At 35.1% G+C, this 23,535-nt stretch overlaps 1 protein-coding gene across 1 annotated transcript in view; it reads right to left on the reverse strand.

Moving 5' to 3' along the window:
• Positions 1-23,535, reverse strand: part of Cog4 (conserved oligomeric Golgi complex subunit 4) — a 39,357-nt gene that overhangs the window by 10,433 nt on the left and 5,389 nt on the right. Inside the window, exons 3-11 of the mRNA XM_069828128.1 lie at positions 22,760-22,937; positions 20,450-20,646; positions 17,342-17,498; positions 14,550-14,812; positions 10,109-10,356; positions 5,893-6,115; positions 4,180-4,446; positions 2,449-2,634; positions 501-721 (exon numbers count right to left, since the gene is read on the reverse strand). Of these exons, the coding sequence (XP_069684229.1) occupies positions 501-721; positions 2,449-2,634; positions 4,180-4,446; positions 5,893-6,115; positions 10,109-10,356; positions 14,550-14,812; positions 17,342-17,498; positions 20,450-20,646; positions 22,760-22,937 (1,940 nt within the window). The remainder of the gene's footprint in view (positions 1-500; positions 722-2,448; positions 2,635-4,179; positions 4,447-5,892; positions 6,116-10,108; positions 10,357-14,549; positions 14,813-17,341; positions 17,499-20,449; positions 20,647-22,759; positions 22,938-23,535) is intronic.

A 23,535-nucleotide genomic window follows, 5' to 3' on the forward strand; every position in this document is an offset into this window, starting at 1 on the left:
TTTACGAAACACAAGACACCTTGGCTTAACAAAAATACTCTGTCATCTTTTTTTCGTTTCCTAGTGGATTGTTAATTTTTTTTCTGATTTTTGATCGCAATTTTCTTGAGAAGGTGGAAGAAAGCGTAAACAAAGTAAAAACGGAAATGACGTTAGTATGCTCCTCCTCCCCCGCAAAAAAATGATTGCAAAGCAAATTAACCGCATGTAAATTATCTGGAGTCGACTACCAAGACACACATATTAAGAAGTATCAAATGTAATTGACGGTATTTGGCAAGTTATAAATATGTTTGCATTTTGATTCCTTTTTATATGTTAAATGAGATAGATATGGATTTATTCAACAATTACACATACATATTACCAGTACAGAATTTACCCTTAAATCCAGTGCACGGGTCTTTTGACAAGTAAAATACTGGTAGAAATTCAATAAGCAATTCTTATTTTATGACAAAAATATCAGAATAAAAAGAATCCTGCGATAATTGACTTACCTAAGAGCCATTATCTGACGAACTTCAGTAGGCGTGAGTCTCCAAGTGAGAGGTCCAGAATTATTACCCCAATAATCTGATATTTCAGTTACCCTCTCCAGGTTGAGAACAGTTGCCATCTGTGTCAGACGGGCAAACTTGTCACGTATAGACCACGATGTAGTGCTTGTGAGGTAACTCACCAGTGCACGAACTTCCTTATCAAACACAAGGCCTCCCAACTGCAACGTCACAAAATATTCAGAATCCTTTATTTCAATAACTTGTCATCTGCAATGAAAATGTTCTTCAGCCCAAAAAAATCTTACAAACTTAATATGGCTGCAAATTTCAAACAATTCACTTATATAATAAAAATGACATGACACTTCTGCATACAAAATCTATATATATAATTTGAACTGGTAATGGAAATTACGGGAAAACAGCTGAACAGGTTTTAATGAATGATCAGTCATTTTGAAGCTTCGCATCCAAGGATTTTCAGAAAAATAGTAACTTTCAGTGAAGCGTTAGATTTCATACATAATTTTCCTATTTTCCAAAATCCATCTTTCGTCAGATTTGAGAACTAATTACATTTCAGTATAAAACAAAACACACACTACAATAAACAATAGGTTATTACACGAAGGCCATGACCTGCAGGATTGCCGACATATTTAGAGCTGAAATTCAATTGATTATTAAAAAACTTCAAGACTTACTAAAATAATTTACAAGTCTGATTCTGCGGTGTGTAATTTTCTGAGTGCAGCTGTGTTTCGGATATTAAAATCTACAAAACTTGAGGTGGTTTGATGACATTATTACCATTAGAAATTAAATATTATTATAATTAATGCCATGATGTGACTATTTTTCATTAATTATACATATTAATGCTACATTGATGATATGAAAGTGAAACCTTTTTGGGGTTATATAAGTAGATGTAGAGAATATCTTAAATTAGATCTTCATTGCTATAATTTACTGAGTGACGGCTATGTAGTACAAAACCTATGTAAGATAATATTGTTATTACAAATCAAATCTTTTTATAATTATTAATCAATTGGGGTTGGATCTTTTTCATATACTTAATGGCAGTGTGGTGTAGATATTTATAGGAGTCATTCTCTTCAGTATTGGCTCGAGAGAGCACAAAAATCACAGTTCCTAAGGAAAGATCAAAAGTTATTACTTAGTGATAAAATAAGAAGCCTACAAAATTATGTAGTCTCCCGATAATTTCAGCAAGATCTCTTAGCAGATTTTACTCTTTACGTTTCAAGCTCTACATGCAGCAGCTATACCAAGATGCTATGTCTATTGTACGAAATCATAGCAAACCTGACTTTTTTTAAACTTTCACCTAGAATCCACAATGACCTGAAATAGCTATTGCTTTAGGCCTACTCTCACATGAAAAAACCCACTGATCGTCCTGACATTGTTACTTGCGTTTTCGCGTTGAAACTCAAAAACTGAAGGTGGATAGGTTCAAGAAAAAGTATTTGGCATAAAAAACATTCAGGGGGAGTATGTTTCATCATTATGGAAGCAAATAATTTTAAAAATGTCTGATATTCTTCATTGAAAATAAATCTGAAAAATTTTTATTTGAATGTCTAATGAACTTAGTTTGCAGCATTTGCTGCACAAGCCACTAGTAATCTTATAAGTGTAAGATTTTAAGCTTTCATGGTAATTGTGTTCGAAAGCAGACATATGGGTATTCCACTGTGTACAGGAACTTAAAGCCCTGGACCAGTTTTTGGGGTAGCCAGACATAATGAATCTGATAGAATAGTGATCCTTCAGGTCGTACTAAGTGCCCTGAAGATGCAGTTCGAAACATTGAAGACGTTAAGTCCCAGCATATGGTGGAATACCCAAAGTCTGCTTCTACTTTTAAAGAGCGTTAATATAATTATAATAATCAGTCTGTGTACACTAAACTCACCCTGTTAAACGTGGATTTGAATACAACTTTCTCCATGTGACTAGTGACCTCAGCAGTTAGAATACTGACTAGTGTATCATAATTGCTTGTAGTTAAAGAACCTTTAAAAATTCCTAACAATCCATCTAAGTTCATTATAAGGTTTTGAACAAATGGTTCATTGGCTTCATAACTAGCAAAGTCCTCCTGAAAACATAAGAAACTTAACTGTAGTCCTGATCTCATACATAATATAAAATTTATTCTCACACAAATCAATGTCGTCAGTGGCTGAGTGACTATTATGCTTACCATTAGCTCCAAGGATTGTGGTTTGAAATGCAACTAGGGGCGATAGATTCTTAATGGCGATAAAAATGCTTAGGAAATGAAACTGGGGACTCTGTTTAATAAATTTATTACATGTAGAAAAGCTTTGTCCTTGAATAACAAAGCTTCAGACAAAATTTACACTCTATGCCGCATATAAAAAAGGAACCCTGCCAAAGAATAGAATCCAAGTAGATGATTATGATTATTGTTGTGGCATTGGTAGTGTAATGAAGTTTTCTCGTCATAAAAGAGTTTTTGTTGAATATGAGCATTTCTTCTGTCCAGTTCTTAAATAATGATGTTGCTTTCCAATGCTCAGCTAGTTGGCAATGAAGCCACTGAACATCTTCAACAGAGGAAATTCTCTTCAAGATATGTGACTGGTTCTCAGCCAATAAATTGGTATTAAATTGTAACAAAACTAACATAATTCAATTTAAATCCTCTCCAAATTTAACCTCGCAAATTTCAAGCACAATAATTAACAATAGGTCCCTAATAGAAACAACAACAACCAAATTTCTTGGCTTAAAATCGATAATGTGTTAAATTGAAAAAATCGTATCAAAGAAATTACCCCCAAACTAAATTCAGCATGTTTTGCTATTAGATCTATGCAAAAGATGGTAAATATCAATACCTTAAAAACAATATACATTGCATACTTCCACTCGGTAATGAGTTTTGGAATAATATTCTGGAGAAATTCCACAGACAATAACAGTATATTCCTATTACAAAAAAGAGCAATTAGAATAATAGTAGATGCCAAATCCAGGGAATCGTGTAGGACTATTTTAAAAAAACTACAAATAATGCCCATGGCCTGTCAGTATATTTTTTCATTTCTTCCTTGTATGTAATTGTGAAAACTTTGTAACTAATTCAACAGTTCATAGCATAAATACACGTAAAAAAAATGACTTTCATACTCCATCGGCAAGTCTATCATGCTATCAAAAAGTATGTTATATGGTAGTAAAAATTTTTAATAGTCTCCCTATCGATATAAAAAATGAAACTCAAAACATAAGATTATTTAGGGCCAAATTAAAGAAGTACCTAATTTCTCATGCCTTCTATTCTGTAGGTGAATTCATGACATTCAATAATGCTTCATGAAATTGATACTAAAATTTTGTGTTGTACTAGTAGACTATATTGTAAACCTCGTCTGTATATATTTCATCTAGACTGTGACTATAAATTAAGACTTTATAATAGTATTAAGATTTTTTAACTTCTTCCATATTCTAGCTGTGAAGCAATGTATGAATACCGTGGAATGTTAAATAATAGAATACAATACAATCATTAGACTACCTACCAAGAATGCATGTGGAAGTTATTAGGACACACATATGAAATGTACTATTTTACGAAGTTTGTTACTTTTAAAAAGGAAAATAAGAAGCTCACCTCTGAAAGCTGATGATTAACAGACAGGAAAGCGTCCACCCAAGGGTTCACACGTGGCTTGATAGCACTAACCCTGAGCTGTTGCATGCCATAGTCAATAACAGCTTTAAGACTGGCAGCAACTGAGCTCAGGCCTGACAAACAGCTGTCCAACTTCACTCTCTCGTTCTCTGACATATTCGTCAGCACTGTGGGAATCTCATCTACCAAGCTTCTCCGTAAAGTGTCAGTGTACTCTGTGCTCACGTCAGCATTGTTTAAGTACGCCTGCAAGACAAGTCATAATGTTTTATCAACAATAATCTCACTAGAAGTTTTGATGTTATCGATAAATCTGCGAGTGGAACACGACTGACTTACTAAAATTCTATTTCACTAATGTTAGCTTCACCAAAACATTTGAATGGATCGCCATTTTCACTTGACTATCTATGCGGTAAACAAATGACGATCGCAAAGCATGTTTTATAGTACTGTAAAGAATTTGCAGTTTGAAATGTTGGCAAACAAAGAAATAAATGGTAGGGAGGTGACAAAAACAGAAGAAAGTATATAAATATTAGAAGAAATAAAGTACTCTAATACATTAAAATAGATATTAATTGACTTACTAAAATTCTATTTCACTAATGTTACCTTCACCAAAACGTTTGAATGGAGCCGCCATTTTCAGTCAACTATCTATGCAGGAAACAAATGACGATCGCAAAGCATGTTGTATAGCATCGTAAAGAATTTTCAGTTTGAAATGTTGGCAAACAATGAAACAAATGCTAGGGAAGTGATAAAAACAAACAAATGCTAGTGAAGTGATAAAAATAAACAAATACTAGGGAAGTGATAAAATTATAGCGATAAACAGACATGACTGGTTGAAACACGTCCTTTCGTATCGTTTTATTGGTAAAAAGTAATATGATATAGTAACATATCCATATTGAGTATTGTTGAACAGGTTTACTTTTGACAATGTTGTTTCCAGTTATTTTATATGTACATTTTATAGTTCTGATCTGTTCTTGACTAATCACTGTTGGCTAGCATATCAATATTAATAATAAATAGACCTATATTACTATTATTATTATTATTATTATTATTATTATTATTACTATTATTATTATTATTATTATTATTATTATTATTATTAACCCTTAAATTTCATCTAAGTAGTCACAGTGTGAATGACTGGTTCAGATGTGGTATAAATGGTGAGACAATGGATTGAGTAAATAAAAGAAGTAGTAAATGCCGTTACTGCTAGTTTTTAAAAACTTGCATTCTAGTTACAAAACATTTCAATGTGCACTATTATTTATTAGTAAGTACTGCAACTAGAAGTAAGTATTTTTTGTGCCAGTAAATACTAGAATTTTCAAGTATGATACAGTACGTTTTAAAGTAATAAAATTGTAATACCTTATCCATAATTACTGCTTCAATGACAGTAAGAATGTATAAAGTGTACAGAGAACTAATCGTAACTCGAGAAGAATATAACTACAGTTTGTATAGATTCACGGAGGAAAATTTGTAGTGGCTTACATCTTACTTCTTGGAAGAAAGTGCTATTTCTGATGTCATGTACCAAAGAGGGATACAGAACTGGGAATAAAACACATAGCAGTATCACTATAGTCTCTCCAGCTGTAATTTTTCCAGTGTGAGGAACATAAGGTCAAAATTTTAACAACTGCAAGATGGACAACTCACCAAGAACATGAGGCGAGCTTGTTCTGAATCTGATGCCTGTAGTCGCCCTTGCTGTATGGAAGTGTGCAGCACATTGTACGCCTGTGTAAGATCCAGATAACCTGACGGGTAACCCTGTCGCAGCTGCTGCCTCAGAACTTCACAGAAGTCTGTCTCCAGGAGAGCACATGCATTGTTGATAACTGCACAAACCCCATCCAGACTGGAACTTGTGCTGGCTCGACTGAAAGTGCAACAGTAATGCATTTAACTTTTAAATAACAACTCTAAGTTCATTCCTTCTATACTTAAAGCATTGCATAAATATTCTATGTAAATTAATACACAATTTAAGTGTTCAATATTACATAGCAATAACGAAGTCTTCAACAGTTCACTGGTAATTATTCTCGCTATTAGACCCAATGTTCACGAGTTCAACCTGACTGGCAGTGATGTATTTTTTTTTAAGAAATATTACTCCATGGGAAACAAAGAGACAAAAATTCTTTGTTATGCAAATGACGTTTTGTTTGCTAAAATGTTGATGATCTCCAGCAATCATTTCATCAGTTTAACATAACTAGGGTGACCAGATTCACATCGATAAAAAAGAGGACACAAAGCTTCAAAAAGGAGGACATTGTTCGAAAAAAGAGGACAGGAAATATGTACTTAGATTTAAGCTTAAGCCTATGTTATACTTCAAATTACGTCAATATCTATTTTATTACAAAATATTTACAATACAGATTTAGGCTTATATCATACTTAAAAGTACGTTAATATTTATTCTATTACAAAATAATTATGAAAACAATAATAATCATTTTAGAGTTAGCTACATAGGAAAGTCAAGGGAACTACTCGTATAATTATTATTAATGACAGAAAATATCTATTTAGATTTACATTCGCATCTTGATCTCTCGATTTACTAGCTACCTGTGAGTAATGACCATAACAAGGAGGAGCAAAGAGAGTTATTATGAATTTATGATCGTTGGCAAAGAGTATATTCCGTCAATGCTGCTGCCACCTACAGGCAAGTTACTTGAAAAAGGCATCAAATCAGATAATTTCAAAATATCAGGCATACAAGTTACGAAAAGGAGGGCATTTCTTGATTTTTTTTAAATCCGTCCGGACCCTGGACAAAGGCCTAAAAAGGAGGACATGTCCGGTCACCCTAATCATAACTGAAAAACATGACTGTATATCATCAAAAGACTAAAGCTATAACAATCTCAATTCCCTATAATACAGAAGTTGTTGTGGTTAATAATGTTATTGATCAAAATTAAATTTTTTAAATAAATATTACTACCTATGCAAGTCTGAAGTAAACACTTTAACAAACGAATGAAGGCAATTGCAGTATTTTTAAGGAAAACAATTTGGAAAAATTAACATTTTAGCAGCTATTCCAGCAATAGTCTCCAGACACACACCTTCATCTCAAACAGCAGAAATAACTAAAATGCTCTCTCAATTAATATCACTCAATAAAAGAATTGTATTCCAATGGATACCATCCCATTGTGGAATCCTGGGAAACGAGAATATGGATGCTTTAGCAAAGAAGGGCAGCACTGCTACTTACAGACCTGTTACTAAATCTACGTATTACTCTGTGAAAAGATTTATTAAATCTACATACTTAGACTTCAATAAACAAAATTTGATAACACAATCTCAAGGGAAAAAATGGAGCTCTCTGTATCATAATCCACAATTGATTCCCGATTTACCACGAAAATCGTCTGTAGCTGCATTTAGATTGGCAACAGGCCATGACTGTTTGGCCAAGCATCTGCATAGAATTGGAATATATCAGTCGCCTAACTGTCCATTGTGCAACTCAAATCAAGAAATGGATTCAGAACATCTCAAAATCTGTGCGTCAGTGGCTAACCATGACAATATCTTTGAAAAATATTGGAGTGCAAGAGGTCAAATGACTTTATTGTCAAACGCCTGGCATTAGAAAACAACAACAACAAGTCTTCAACAGTTCACTGGTAATTATTCTCGCTATTAGACCCAATGTTCATGAGTTAACCTGACTGGGGGTGATATATTTTTTTAAAGAAATATTACTCCATAGGAAACAAAGAAATAAAAATTCTTTGTTATGCAGATGACGTTGTTTTGTTTGCTGAAATGTTGATGATCTCCGGCGATCATTTCACCAGTTTAACATGACTGTACAGGGTCTTCCATAAATAATGAGTCTATCGAAAAATCAACTACTTTGGATAATTTTTTGAAATTATGTTCATCCTCACGAGAAAGAACCCTTCCCGGTGCCGTTCAGTAGATTTGGAAACAAACACCCCCTCCCCTTGCCGCCAGGGCTATTAAATGAAAGAACAGTTAGTGTTTTAAACCTTTATTAAAACATATAAATGTAAAAACAGTTTCAATTGTTGACAAATTATGGTGTACAGTTTTCAAAATATCTTCCATTCTGCTGAATGCACAAATGTAAGCAACATATCAACTCTTCATGGACTCTGGTGAGCATGTCAAGCATAACTATTTGTATCGTGTGTTCAATTCATTACACTAATTCAGGAATGGTGCATGGCTTAGTCGCATGGACACAATCTTTGATGAATCCCCAGAAAAAGAAGTCGAGGAGAGTCAAATCAGGTGATCGCAGGCCAACAGATTGGGCCTGTGGGACCGATCCTCCTGTCTGGAAACACTTTGTCTACAGTATAAACGCTTAATTTGAGCGACACTATTTCCAAGTTCAAACCAGGCAGCAATTTTTTCTCTTCTGCAATAATGTTAAACAGCTGTGTGGCATTTTATCATTCCAGTCTATCACAACAATGTGTATAGGCATGGTTGTGTGCCAATACCTTTGGCATATAGAAGGCCATGCTTCAGGTCATTTTAAGTTTGACATCAAATGCGCATTACACATGGCTAAGTAGCTTCCTCTGATGGCGAGGAGAGAGGGTGTTTGTTTCCAAATCAACTGTACGGCACTGGGAAGGGTTCTTTCTCGTGAGGATGAACATCATCTCAAAAAATTATCCAAAACAGACGATTTTTCGACAGACTCGTTACTTATGAAAGACTCCGTATATCATCAAAAGACTAAAGCTATAACAATCTCGATTCCCTATAATACCCAAGTTTTTGTGGTTAATAATGTTATTGATCAAGTGTCAAATTAAAATTTTTGGAAGAGTCGAAATTAAAATTTTTTAAATAAATATTAATACCTATACAAGTTTGACGTAAGCATTTGAACAAACAAATAAACGCAACAGAATTAAAATATATTTAAGAGAAACAATTTGGAAAAATTAACATTTTAGGGATGACGCAGAAGGTAAAAGTAAGAATAAACAAATCAATTGTGAAGCCAATTTTATTACGGTTGAAACTAATTTATATGTATGTAGTTATATGTACGTAGTTCTAATTTAAGCACAGGATTTTGTCTCTCCTGGCAAAGCAGCATTTTATTTAGTCGTGTCATTATTTCTGGTGTGCCTCCTCCTCTTTTCTTACACCTTAGGAAGTGAAAGCTATATAAAGTCTAGGTAGATATTATCGTTCGCCATTTTTGTTCTTTCGTTGCCAAGCTACCAGATGAGGAATCTATTTGCCGCATTGTTGAACATTATCATGTCATAGCTCCTATGAGAATAAATCAAACACACTGTAATTGAGCAGCAAATGTCCTCATGTGCTTTCTGCGAACGCCAATGAAAGAGCCAAAATGGCGGGCGATTATATTAAGTATTTATCGAGCCTTAGGAAGTGCATAACGTCATAAGCAGCGAATCACAAGACACAAAAATTTAAATGTAGCCGACCTGCAATGTGATTGGCTGTCAGAAATAAGAGCGATGGGACTGAACCTATCAATTTTCTGAGTTATGCATAACTAATTTAATTCATGAAGGGTATTAATAAAGGGCATGCAATATGAAGCGAAATTCCAAAACTAATCCTGGCTTACAAAAAATTTTTCACTAAGGTTCACTCACAGTGTATCGCAACATGCCTATTATCACTTTAATATTGCATAACTCGCAAATGCGAAACACACGAGTGGTCAAACAGGCCTGAACTGCTCTCGCCACTGAGATATTCTTAGAGAGGCAACATGGCATGGCTGATTATATACGCAACTTCGATTCTGAAGTGTAGAAAAAGAAAGTGACACCAAAAGTCCATATTTACACGAAAGGTAGGTGCTAACTCTACTTACCGTATACATTTCCTAACTATGAAGTAGACATCATCAACCATACTGGATGTCTGTGAACCCTCTTCTAAAGCATCCATAGCTACAGCCTTCTTGACACTCTCCTCCATGAAATATCTTTCTAGCAACAGATAATTCCCCAGAAGCTCCTGCATGCGGTGACAGAGCTCACTTCCCTGCAGCATGGCTTCCAACTCTGACACCAGAGCACTTCGATTAGCAGTGACGGGCACACCAATTTCCAGGTCATTCTTGAACAAAGAAAAATGAATGGGTGAAGAGTGAGGTAACAAAAACAAGTAAATGTAGTCTTAAACTATCAACAACAAGCACAAAAAACATCATTATGAGCTCTTCTTCCCATCAAGGATGTGTGAGATGTTACTGAAAGATTCACAGCATCCTTACATTTCATTGAAGTTATCAAATCACGTTTATCTATAACAAATTAAAAATATTCTTAAAATATAACTGAAATATAATAAATAATTAATACAGTTGTATGAACACAATATTTTCATCAAGGCTTCATCAATCAGACATGTTTTGGGGTTACTGCTTTCCCATCATCAGTAATTAACAGTGACTAATAGAAAAGGAACCCAGAGGTTCAATGCCACTCTCACGTAAGCCCGCCATCGGCCCCTATCCTGTGCAAGATAAATCCAGTCTCAATCATCATATCTCACCTCCATTAAATCAATTTTAATATTATTCTTTCATCTAAGTTTCGGCCTTCCCAAAAGTCTTTTTTCATCTGCCTCCCAACTAACACTCTATATGCATTTCTGGATTCGCCCGTACATGCTACATGTCCTGCTCATCTCAAACATCTGGATTTGATGTTCCTAATTATGTCAGGTGAAGAATACAATGTAAGCAGTTCTGCGTTGTGTAACTTTCGCCATTCTCCTGTAACTTCATCCCTCTTAGCCCCAAATATTTTTCTAAAAACTTATTCTCAAACACCCTTAATCTCTGTTCCTCTCTCAAAGTGAGAGTCCAAGTTTTACAACCATATAAAACACCAGTAATATAACTGCTTTATAAATTCTAACTTTCAGATTTTTTGACAGCAGACTAGAAGACAAAAGCTTCTCAACCGAATACTAACAGGCATTTCCACATTTATTCTGCATTTAATTTCCTTCCGAGTGTCATTTATATTTGTTATTGTTGCTCGAAGATATTTGAATTTTTCCACCTCTTCGAAGTATAAATTTCCAATTTTTATATTTTCATTTCTTACAATATTCTGGTCACGAGACATAATCATATACTTTGTCTTTTCGGAATTTACTTCCAAACCTATTGCTTTACTTGCTTCAAGTAAAATTTCCGTGTTTTCCCTAATCATTTGTGGATTTTCTCCTAACATATTTACGTCATCTGCATAGACAAGAAGCTGATGCAACCCATTCACTTTCAAACCCTCTCTGTGATACTGAACTTTCCTAATGGCATATTGTAAAGAGAGGTTAAAAAGTAAAGATGATAGTGCATCTTCTTGCTTTAGCCCGCAGTGAATTAGAAAAGCATCTGACAGAAATTGGTCTATACAGACTCTGCTGCACATTTCAGTGAGACACATTTTAATTAATCGAACTAGTTTCTTGGGCATACCAAATTCAATAAGAATATTATATAAAACTTCTTTCTTAACAGAGTCATATACCTTTTTGAAATCTATAAATAACTGATGTACTATACCCTTATACTCCCATTTTTTCTCCAATATCTGTTGAATACAAAAAATCTTATCAATAGTCGATCTATTACGCCTAAAACCACATTGATCATCATCATCATCATCATCATCGTCCTTGCAGATATTAGGCCTAGTGGCCTGTTACGGTCTCCATCCATCTTTTCAGGGGGCATCCCAAAGATCGTCTTCCATGTGGTATATAGTGGAGAATTTGTCTTGGGAGTTGGAACGGTCCATTCTATTGACATGGTTAAGCCATTTTCGTCTATAGTGGTTGAGATGTTCATAAATAGGTGTAATTTTCAATGATGCCCAATAATTTCATCTACATACAGAGTTAATCTTCTCAAAATAATTTTGGACAAAATTTTGTATGACGTCAACAAAAGTGATATTCCTCGAAAGTTACTATTGTTAGTCTTATCTCCCTTCTTAAAAATAGGTACAATTATGGACTCCTTCGATTGTTCTGGTACAATTTCCTTTTCCCAAATAACAAGCACAATCTATATAATATATTAAAAAGTAAAAATGTCTGACTTTTAGTAAGGACAGTTGCCTCAGCGAATAGGGATTATAAAGAATGGACACTGAGCGAATTTTCCTGTGTTTTGTTTCTCTGTGCACCAGCATTTAGTTCCACTTTCAAGCGCTAGAGGTTAGTGTAATCGAGCATACGCTAAGATAATAACTGAGAATAGAGTTGAGACACAAGATGCAAACATCGCCTACCTTATTGCATAATCCAGTAACGCTTTGCTTCAAATAAATTCAAGTTAACAGTTTTCCTTATTTCTCAGTGACAAACTAGTTGTAATAATAATATTTTATATTTCAGATATAATAAATTATATTATAAAATAATACGAGGTCTGTCTAAAAAGTATCCGACCTTTAGCCAGAAAAAATATTTCAAATACCTGACGGGGTTGGGACCCTAATCCCCTTCAAAGTAGGCCCCTTGTGCTTGCACACACTTACCCCACCGATCCTTCCACTGCCGGAAACACCTCTGGAAGTCTTCTTTTGGAATGGTGTTCAGCTCCGTCGTCGCATTCCACATTATCTCTTCTCTACTCTCAAAATGGGATCCTTTCAGTGGTGTCTTCAATTTTGGAAACAACCAGAAGTCGCAAGGAGCCAGGTCTGGAGAGTAGGGAGGTTAGTGAACGGTTGTAATTCCATGTTTGGCCAAGGAAGTGTGTATCAATTGGGATGAATGTGCGGGGGCGTTGTCGTGATGCAAGTGCCAGTTGTTCGCCGTCCACATGTCTGGTCTTTTGCGCCGAACTGCATCACGGAGTCGCCGGAGAACATCGTGATAGTACTCCTTTGTCACCATTTGTCCTTCCGGTGCGTATTCGTGATGCACAATTCCACGGACATCAAAGAAAACAGTCAGCATCACCTTGATTTTGCTTCGCACCTGCCGCGCTTTCTTCGGCCTTGGAGACTCGGGATGCTTCCATTGCGACGACTGTCTTTTTGTTCCTGGGTCGTACCCGTACACCCATGACTCATCTCCAGTTATCACAGTGTTCAGAAACCCAGGATCAGTGTTGGCGGTGTCCAGAAGGTCCTGTGCAACGTCACGACGGAGGTCCTTTTGTTCCGGGGACAACAACTTGGGCAAGAATTTCGCAGCCACTCGGTTCATGTTCAAATCATCACGCAAAATTGCATGTGCAGAATCTTTACTCACTCCAACCTCTTTGGCAATCTCCCGCACGGTCAAACGACGATCTGCCATCACCAAATTTCGCACCCTCTCAACAACAGCTGCACTCCGAGCAGTTTGGGGCCTGCCACAACGCTGCTCACTCTCCGCTGATGTGCGGCCATCTTTGAATCGGTTGAACCACTCCTTAATTTGTGTTACACCCATCGCATCTTCCCCAAACACCTGCTGAATCTTACGAATTGTTTGACTTTGAGAATCACCAAGCTTTTGACAAAATTTGATGCAGTATCTTTGCTCAATTCGTTCAGTCATCTTGCGAGAAAACTAAATCCGACAAACACCTAGAACAGCACCTTACTTGGCGACCACCAGCCAGTGACTGGCACAAGCGAATGCGGTGAAAAAATTCAAGCATGCGCATTACAGTTCCTCCTTCCACCATGCACAGTGGCGCCGCCTTAGAATCACAACTTTACGCGGGAAAAATTAAGGTCGGATACTTTTTAGACAGGCCTCGTATAATACATTATAAAATTAAGTATCGAATTCGTTTAATATTTGTATATAATACAATATAGGTATATGGTTTTACTTCTCGTAAGAGTTTTGTTTTTCCATTTTCAGCGCTATCAAATCATTACATATTTTAATTGTTGTTGGGGTCAATGTCTCAACTCTCATTATAAAGGAACTCTAGAGACTAGACAATATAGTTAATGATGGATTTATTATTTTATGGATCCAATTTATTTTATTTGAGTACATAATGTACCTAGATGTATTAATTATATGTGTTATATTTCCGCTGTGTCGACTGCTAGCTGGTGTGATGTCAGCGCCAACTCTAGGGAGAAAGCAGAATCTCACGCTTTAGCTGGCTTGAAGGTCATTGAAATCAGTCCGGCTACATCAAAGGTACCGACGCGAAGTGTCCATTCTTTATGATCCCTATTCGCTGGTTGCCCCTTCCGTTCTCCCACCTCATCTCCAAGGTTGTACCTGATGGTGAGTATATGCATATAATACTGTACAGCAGGCGAATTACTGTGACTTACCATAATTCTCCTTCTAATGAAACGAACGTAGAGTTCAGCACGTGAGTGCATGATAGTTAGTTCTCCAAGCAGAAGATCCAACTCCTTGGGATCTAGCTTGTCTGGAGGCTTCCCATACATATTACTGCTGCGAATATACTCGTTCACTTGCTGCACTATCTTCTCCAAACGACGATGTTTGCTAAATTCAGACACGATTCGTTTGCTCTGACGATCACATTCCCTTTGAAGATATGTAGCTACTGTCAGCAATCTTCCTGGACCTGTGTATAAGAAAGAATGCATAACTCACATCCTATAATGTTACACAGACAACTCAAATGCGTCAACTTTATAATAATATCGTCACTACAAAAGTTCTGTTCCTTTTCAATCAGAGAACCTGAAATCATTAATGTTAATTGTGGGTTTTAGGCTTTATAATTTATTTTCCAAGTTTCACATCCCAGTACCATTCAGCAATGAACATTTCACGATTAACATTAAACTGTCGATATAATGTGAAAGAACAGTTAAATGAAACAATAAAATTAATATTTTGTTCTTTTCTAATTTCCTATGCTTATCTCTTGTCCAAATATCATGGGTTCTAATCTTGCCGAAAGCAATGAAATTTTAGGGGGAATATATCTAATTAGGAAACTGTAAAAGATTTCTCTGTTAATGAATAAAGACGAATAAACGCAAAATTCTATGTTCAACCCCAACCATTAGGTGTACTCCATTTTCAACTTTTCTTAACATTGCGGATATCTCTAATATCTCTATCCAGTGCTTTTGCTTCAGTAAAGTCTCATTTTATAAACTTATGGATCAAGAATTGGCTTTCTTCTGACAAAGCAAAAATTTTACAGTCTGTACAAAAGAAACCAAATGACCTGGAAATGTACAAAAACTTGCCCAGACATGTTCAAACATTTTTAACAAGAGCCAGAACAGGTCACATTGTCACACAATTGTACCTACACAGATTTCACATTTCTGATAATCCTATTTTCTATGGTGTAATAATCATGATGAAGATCTGGAACACATTCTTCTGAACTGTCCATCCATAAACCACAAAAGAAGTAAATTAAAATCATCAGTACCAGTTGCACAAGACACAGCCCTGCAGTATATATTGACTACACCCCAACTCAGGCTACTAGCAACAGGCATCTATAATGAACACCGATCAAGATACCCCTCATTTCTCGTGAAAAACAACAACTGAATAGACTATAGTGGACTTTATGTTGTCGGCAAACAGCTGGATACATTAAGAAGATTGACTGATTGTCATATGATAGTGCATGAATACATGCATGTTTTAAGATTTGATAGTGCATGGAAATCCGGGCTCTAGATATCAGTTAAGCCGAGACAACAGAAAAAGACTCAAAGATATTAGAGAGTTTTCACACTCCACCTGTCTGTAATTCTTTAATGCTATCATGACGCCATTAATTGCAGAGCCTATCAGAATCAAAATCCATATGCTACTGTAATAAGTACTGACTATTCAAAAGCAGACAACGTGAACCTTAATGCTGTGATGAAACAATGGCTTCTCCTTTGAGATTGAATATTACCAACAATATTAGGGTGCTGCCAGTACTGTCATGGTAATTTTTTTGGCCATATGCCCCACCCCTTGTTTTCTCCCTTGAAATATATTTTACTTTCCTCTCTCTATCTCTCTGGCTGTCACTTAATGATTTTTTTAAATATTAAAGCAGACATAAAGAAATTGTTTTGCTTTACATTTTAATTGTACAACAAGCTTGATTTAAAGAATACACCATATAGCACCAATGTAGATGCACACTTGTCTCGAATCTTGCAGTGTGTATTTGCAGCACTTCTTGTTTTTCAACCATTATTTTATATAATTCTGGATTCCAGTGCTGCAGAGGTGGACAATTTTTGTTTATGAATATCAAACAAAATACATTAGGAACAGCAAGAGATGGTCTAAGATCTCCGCGTACAAAACTTAGGCACCCATATACCATATGGCTCCATACAGACAAAATTTTCTTTTCCCCATACGATTAATTAAAAAAATTGTAGGTTTCCATACGATGTATGGCCCCATATGGCCTCCATGACAGCACTGGGTGCTGTGCTGCTTTTTCTTCTCAAAACATTTGCATCTACAAAATGTCTTCAACACCTAAATCTTCACATAAAGCCACAATTTGTAAAATTTCTTCCATTTCCTTATGAAGGAGAAACATATACAATTACGATGACTTAACAATAACAATAAACAAATGAGCGAGAGAAATAAACGAGTGCGAATGTTATTGATGACTCAGCGGATTTGGAGGTATTTTCTATTCATGACGAAGCTGCTGTCATTACAAAAAAGTGTATTTTGGTTGTTTTAAATTTATATTTTATACAGATGTAATGGCATATAATTGTGTACTATTATTAACCTGATATATTTAACATATAAATCTTCATGGCAACACTAAATTACGTTTCAGACGAACGTATAACATATATTATTTATATATTATGTATTATATATTATTTATATTATATATACCGTAAAGTGGGGCGACTTTGAAGCCGAGGTGACTTTGAACAGTAATTTACCGCCCTTCTAAATTAAATGCTATACCCTATTTCGAAAAAACTGAACTAATTTATTGACAACTTACACACTTTTTTCGCAATTGGATACAACATTTAATTTAGAAAGGAGCTAAATTACTGTTCAAAGTCACCTCAGCGTTCAAAGTCACCCCACTTTACGGTATATGTTAAAAAATATTTGAAATACAAAAATATTCACAAACCATAATAAGTCTCCACAAGAGGTTGATGAATTTCAATAATCCGAGCAATTCCTTCAAACAGCAGAGTCAAAGTATCAGCATAGATAACACTAGCTCGCTTATTAGAAGGGTTTGTCTCCAAGGCAACTAGCAGATTCTTATGCGCTGTTTCTTGAAGCTAGAAATAAAAAAGGTAAATGCTAAAATTGTACAAAATGTATAAGCCTAACATATTTCTTAGTTCACTTACCACCTCAGAAAATATATTACTTCAAAAGGGATGCAATTCCGTCGAAAAAATAAGGAAACACCTTTAACACATATACACATCTAAGAACAGCACAGCCCAAACCTTGTATGTCTATGTCGATAAGTGTGAGCTAGTAAATGTTCTTAATATGCAGAATCAAAATATGGTAGCATTCTGTAGAACTGCGCTCAGTTAATATTTTTCCAATAGAACACTTTTTAATATCCAAATATAACAAAATATCCTATCTCTCAACACGACATTTTTTGGCTGAAGTTTATATACAGTCAACTCTGGTTATAGTGAACCTCTGCAGACTAGCATATTTCGTTCACTACAGGGTATTTCATAGGTAATGAGTCTATCAAAAAATTAACTATTTTGGATAATTTTTGAAATGATGTTTATCCTCACCAGAATGAACCCTTCCCGGTGCCGTACAGCCGACTTGGAAATAAACATCCCCTCCACTCGCCGCCAGAGTTATTAAACGAAAGAATGGTTAGTGTTTTAAATATTTATTAAAACACATAAATGTAAGAACAGTTCCAATTGTTGACACATTATAGTGTAAAATTTTCAAAATATCTTCCGTTCTGCTGAATGCACAAATATAAAACTCTTTATGGACTCTGGTGAGCATGTCAGGCATAACCATTTGTATCGTGTGTTCAATTAGTTTCACTAATTCAGGAATGGTGCGTGGCTTAGTCGCATAGACACGATCCTTGACAAATTCCCAAAAAAAGAAGTCCAGGTGAGTCAAATCAGGTGATCGCGGAGACCAACGGATTGGGCCTGTGCGACCGATCCACCTGTCTGGAAACACTTCATCTACGAAATAAACGCTTAATTTGAGCGACATTGTTTCCAGGTTCAAACCAGGCAGAAATTTTTCTTTTCTGCAGTAACGGTAAGTGTTTCGTGGTATTTTATCATTACAGTCTATCATAACTATGTGTATAGGCATAGCAATGTGCCATTATCCTTGGCATATAGAAGGCCTTGCTCCAGATCATTTTAAGTCCTTGGCACATAGAAGGCCATGCTCCAGGTAATTTTAAGTTGGCATCAAATGCACATTACACATGGATAAGTAGCTTCCTCTGACGGCGGGAGGAGGGGCTGTTTGTTTCCAAATCAACTGTAAGGCACTGGGAGGATGAACATAATTTCAAAAAATTATTAAAAAATAGTTGATTCTTCGATAGTCTCGTTACTTATGAAAGATTTTGTATATCCTAGGTTCAATAAAACCGAAGTGTCTGTTTTTATACTACAGACATTCCTATACATACAGTATTAATGTTCTCTTGGAATAGACCACGTTCAATATAAGTAATAATGTTCACTTTTTTATAACAATTTAGGCAGTAGATACTGACAGACTTCGCACCCCCTTCCATTAATTACGGAGGTATGCTTACTGTGTACTCAGCCTCGGAATTTCCTTGGGTTCACTTTTACAAAGATACAGGAGGAAGGGTTGACAACAGCTGTAATCCTTCTTGTACTTATCCTTTGGTCATCACTCTACTCCCTTTCACAAAAGAAAACACTTTATCTTCCTATTCTTCTAATAACCTCTTTTAAAGGAGTCAAAACTGAACTGAACATTAGTTCTAGTGTCAGAAAATTCACCTCAAAACAGTCTCATTATCCTATCAAATTATTCAGTTTTAATAAATTTATTGTATGTACAAAAACACTTGTTGCGCACTTTTCATTTGTAATTACTAATAAGAATAATATTTTTAACTGCTAAAATGACTTAATAATAGTTTTTCTTTTATTGTGAGATTTTATGAACACAACTCTCAACAACTGCGGATCAAACCAAAAAAAAATTTACCAATAATTACTGATGAAAGGGTAGCATCAGTGGTGATATTCAAGAAGTTTAACAACCAGTTCTCTCATATGTACCTATGCTAAAAAAAATACAGTATATGTCCATGGTAATTGCAAATATTACCTAAAAATAATTTAACAATCAGTTTATCCGAGTTTATCCGAACCGGTGCGAACCGGCCGAATATCACCACTGGGTAGCATGATGTTAGTCATTGTCAATCAATGTTCTGACACCAACCCAGACCTGTTCACCGGACGTTTCAGTTCTGATACTGCAAATGAGAATGAATGTAATGTATAGGTAAGAGGTAAGGGAGTGCCTTTATAACCTGTCTCGATAATATAATTTTAATCTTGAATGGTTTTTAGCACGATGCGTATTATATTCGCTAGTTTTTCTTTTTTTGGATTAAAAAAATTGGTGTGTGCATTATATATGATGGCGTAAATACGATATTTTCGCGTTCTTACATTTTTACAGCAAACCTAATTTCGAGAAAAATTGAATTAGAACATATAAATGAAGTTTTGTACCTCTCAGGGTTTAAAATACGATTGTATAAGTGCGGAAAATGTATAACTGAAACAAATTGACATGGAAAGTATAAGAATTTTGCCGGGACTTAAGAAAAAACATATAAGTGTGAAAATGCATAAGTGAGAAATGCACAAATGAAGTTTTACTGTATTTGTACCTTGCCTTGCATATTTGATTTAATTCTGAATCTAATTTTATTTACTCATACTCTCAAAATATATAAAACATCTCAATATAATTCTAACTGCAGCTTCTTTGGTGCTTTGTAAATGTATGTCCCAATTTGGTATTTGACTCAAATACAAACTAAATTCATAAGACTTAGCCAGATCTCTTTATATGGGAGATGTCAGAGCAGAGGTTCAGAAATATTAAAGCATAAATAAAATTACCTTATGAAAACATTATTTTTTTAAGATAATTATATTAGGAGAAAAAACAAAGACAGAAAAATTGAAGTAAGAACTGCATGATTTTGTAATATTACCTTTGAACATAGGTACAATGAGAACTTAATCAGACCTTCATCTTGCATTCCAAGAAGAGGAAAGATTTTAAAAAATCTCTCTACTGATGCTAAATCTTCAGCACGTACTGCTTCATCAAATTTCTGTGTAACGACAGCTCCAAGTTGGGTTGCAGCTTCATGCAGTAATGAAAATGAGTTCGTAACACTTGTGCAATCTAGAACAGAAAATCAATTCAATTACCAACTGCACAAATATTTCGCCCAAATCCCACCACATTGCCTTTCGACATTTCTGGTTTTTTCTCTTGGCAGTGGATTATGTTTAACCCACTTCTGAGGTTGGGGTGTATGGAAGGCAGAGTTACATTGCCCCAATGATATTGTACAATGACCATGTTTGATCATGTAGTGCAAGGAGAGATCTAAAATCTAGACTTAACCTAAATTCCAGATCATGAATGAACACAGGAACAGTTCCCTTTAAGGAAAAATTCCTGTGCTCTAACCGGAATTGAACTTGGAACCTCACGAACTGTGGCCAGAAACTCTGACCACTAGACCATGAGGTTGGTCACAACACAAATATAAGATAAGTTATACAAATTTACATTTATGTAGGTTCTAAATGATTTACTTATAAATAATTGGATACTTTGAAGTAGAAAGATGCAAAGTGCCAAAATGAAACATTGGAGGTAAGATAAACAAATGTAAGTATAAGAATAATTGTACACATATTTGTGTCATATTTTTTTTACTGATAGAAAACAGCAATATTACACTGTTTACTCATTAATAATAGTGGTATGTAAAGACATTAATTTGTCCAGTTGTACCCAATATGGAAATCTTATATTATATCTAGATCTACAAAAATTAAAATCTGTAACAGTAATGTGAACTCAGTCTTATTATATGGTTGTGAGACATGGAAAACAAGTAAAATTATACAAAATAAACTGCAAACATTTGTTAATAGATGTTTACGAAGAATTTAAAAAATTAGATGGACAGATATAATCACAAACACAGAACTATGGAAGATAACAAATCAGAAAGAAATCACAATAGAAATCAAAAGACGAAAGTGGAATTGGATAGGGCACACAATCAGGAAAGAAGATGGAGCAGTTGCAAGAATGGCTTTGGAGTGGAACCCCCAGGGTAGTAGAACAAGAGGAAGAGAACAGTTTTGGAAGAAATTGCTAGGGAGGGGAAAACATGGAGCGAAGTGAAGAAGTTGGCTACAAATAGGGTCTGATGGAGGCACTTTGTGAATGCTCTATGCTCCTCATGAGGAGATACAGGAGTTTGATTGATTGAAAGACATTATCTCTCGAGATTTAATTATATAACACAAATTGTGAAAAGGGTTAAGTAATGGGTACAGTTGCAGTAGAATGGTGCAAAGTCCAATACCTATTTTTTGCTATTCTGGAGCAATTTTTACTCACAGATCTGCCTGTAGAACTACCTATGCTCTTCATTTGGAAGGTAGGGAATCATTGCTAGTAGATCCCTCTTCTTTTCTTCAGTAATTTCCATATTTTGTATTTTAACTTGAAACAATGCTGACTGCATATCTTTCATGTTTTTTTCTTTTTTTAAGCACTTTAATGGTATGCACTGCTTCACTATCATGGGACTGTTTCACAGAAACACTACCTGCTTTACTCACATCATACTGAATGCAAGATGCCTTAGAAATATTCAAGTTCTTGATGGAAATTAGTTGATCAGCAACATCTTGGATATTAAGGAAATCTGACTCTAGCACTGGAACTGTTTGAAATGGTTTTACAACTTTAGAGTCTTGTACGATTTTAAGCAGGTCACTAGGAATGAAGGCTTTTGTCACTTTCTCTCGTTTAGGATTGAAGGATTGTGAGAATGAGAAGGGGTGGCCCGGAGGTACTTCTCTATTGTGATGTTCACTGCTAGGAAGAAGCTGTTAGTTACGAAAAAGATGCAAAAAAAAAAAAAACTTAAAAATAGGCACTAACGTCGAAATAAGGCATTTTCAGGCACTATAAAACTTCTTTATTTATACCCATATTTCCATGAAAAATGTTAAATATTAAATATCAAGCCTGTATGTATTAAGGAAAAAAATAGGTTTTTACCTAAATTCCGCTCTCTAGTGATAACAATAGAACACAGAGTACATAAAAAATTTAAGCTATATATTAACATTACCAGTTACATCTTCATATGTGCAGTACGTTTTGGCACTTTTCACCATCAGGAGTTACAATAACAATCTCTTGAATCAGCAACTATTTCATTTTACATTAAATTTCTGTTCATTACAACATTAAAAATTCATACCTTCAGCCACATCATCAGCCGTCTGTTTCAAAAGATGTTGATCCATTGAAAGAAAGCGATGTACATGGGCTGCTGCTTTCTCATAATCCTCATTCCGAAGAGCAGTCTGCACTCCATCACTACACAGCTGAAGATCTAGTAAATCATGAACTCTCTGCTGGCACTCTGACACTCTACTCTATAGAACACATGTAATATAAACAATAATACAGTATAGCATTGAGTAATGCAACAGTATACTGTGAAAAAAGTCCCATTAAAAACTACACAATGAACAATAATCATAAGATTTTATAGCATACAGTAAGATAACAGTATAGTAAGAAAGAAGTGGTATTAAAAACAACACAAAACTTTTCCCTCCTCTTTTTAAATTTTCTTTCTCTTTCAACCATTCCATAATTCAAACTAACTTTGACAGTTACATGTGATTTTAACCACTTGAAGAAATTCATTATGAATATCTAGGGACTATACATAAGCAGTGATGGGAGAACAGAACAGTAAGTAATGAATCGGACGAAGAAGGCAGCCTCAGCATATTATCTAATGAGCAACAAATTAGTGGGTAAGAGAGAAATCAGCATAAAAACTAAAATGCATCTTTACAACTCGATCCTTGTCCCCATCATGTTGTATGGCACAGAAAGCTTACCACTTCAGGATAAACATCTCAGCAAATTCCAAGCTATAGAGATTAAATATCTGAGAAGAATAATGGGAAAAACTTGAAGAGACCAGATATGCAATGAGAGAATACGAGAAAAGGTAAAACA

This window comes from Periplaneta americana, chromosome 6, assembly GCF_040183065.1.
Source record: "Periplaneta americana isolate PAMFEO1 chromosome 6, P.americana_PAMFEO1_priV1, whole genome shotgun sequence".
NCBI classification, from domain to species: Eukaryota; Metazoa; Arthropoda; class Insecta; order Blattodea; family Blattidae; genus Periplaneta; species Periplaneta americana.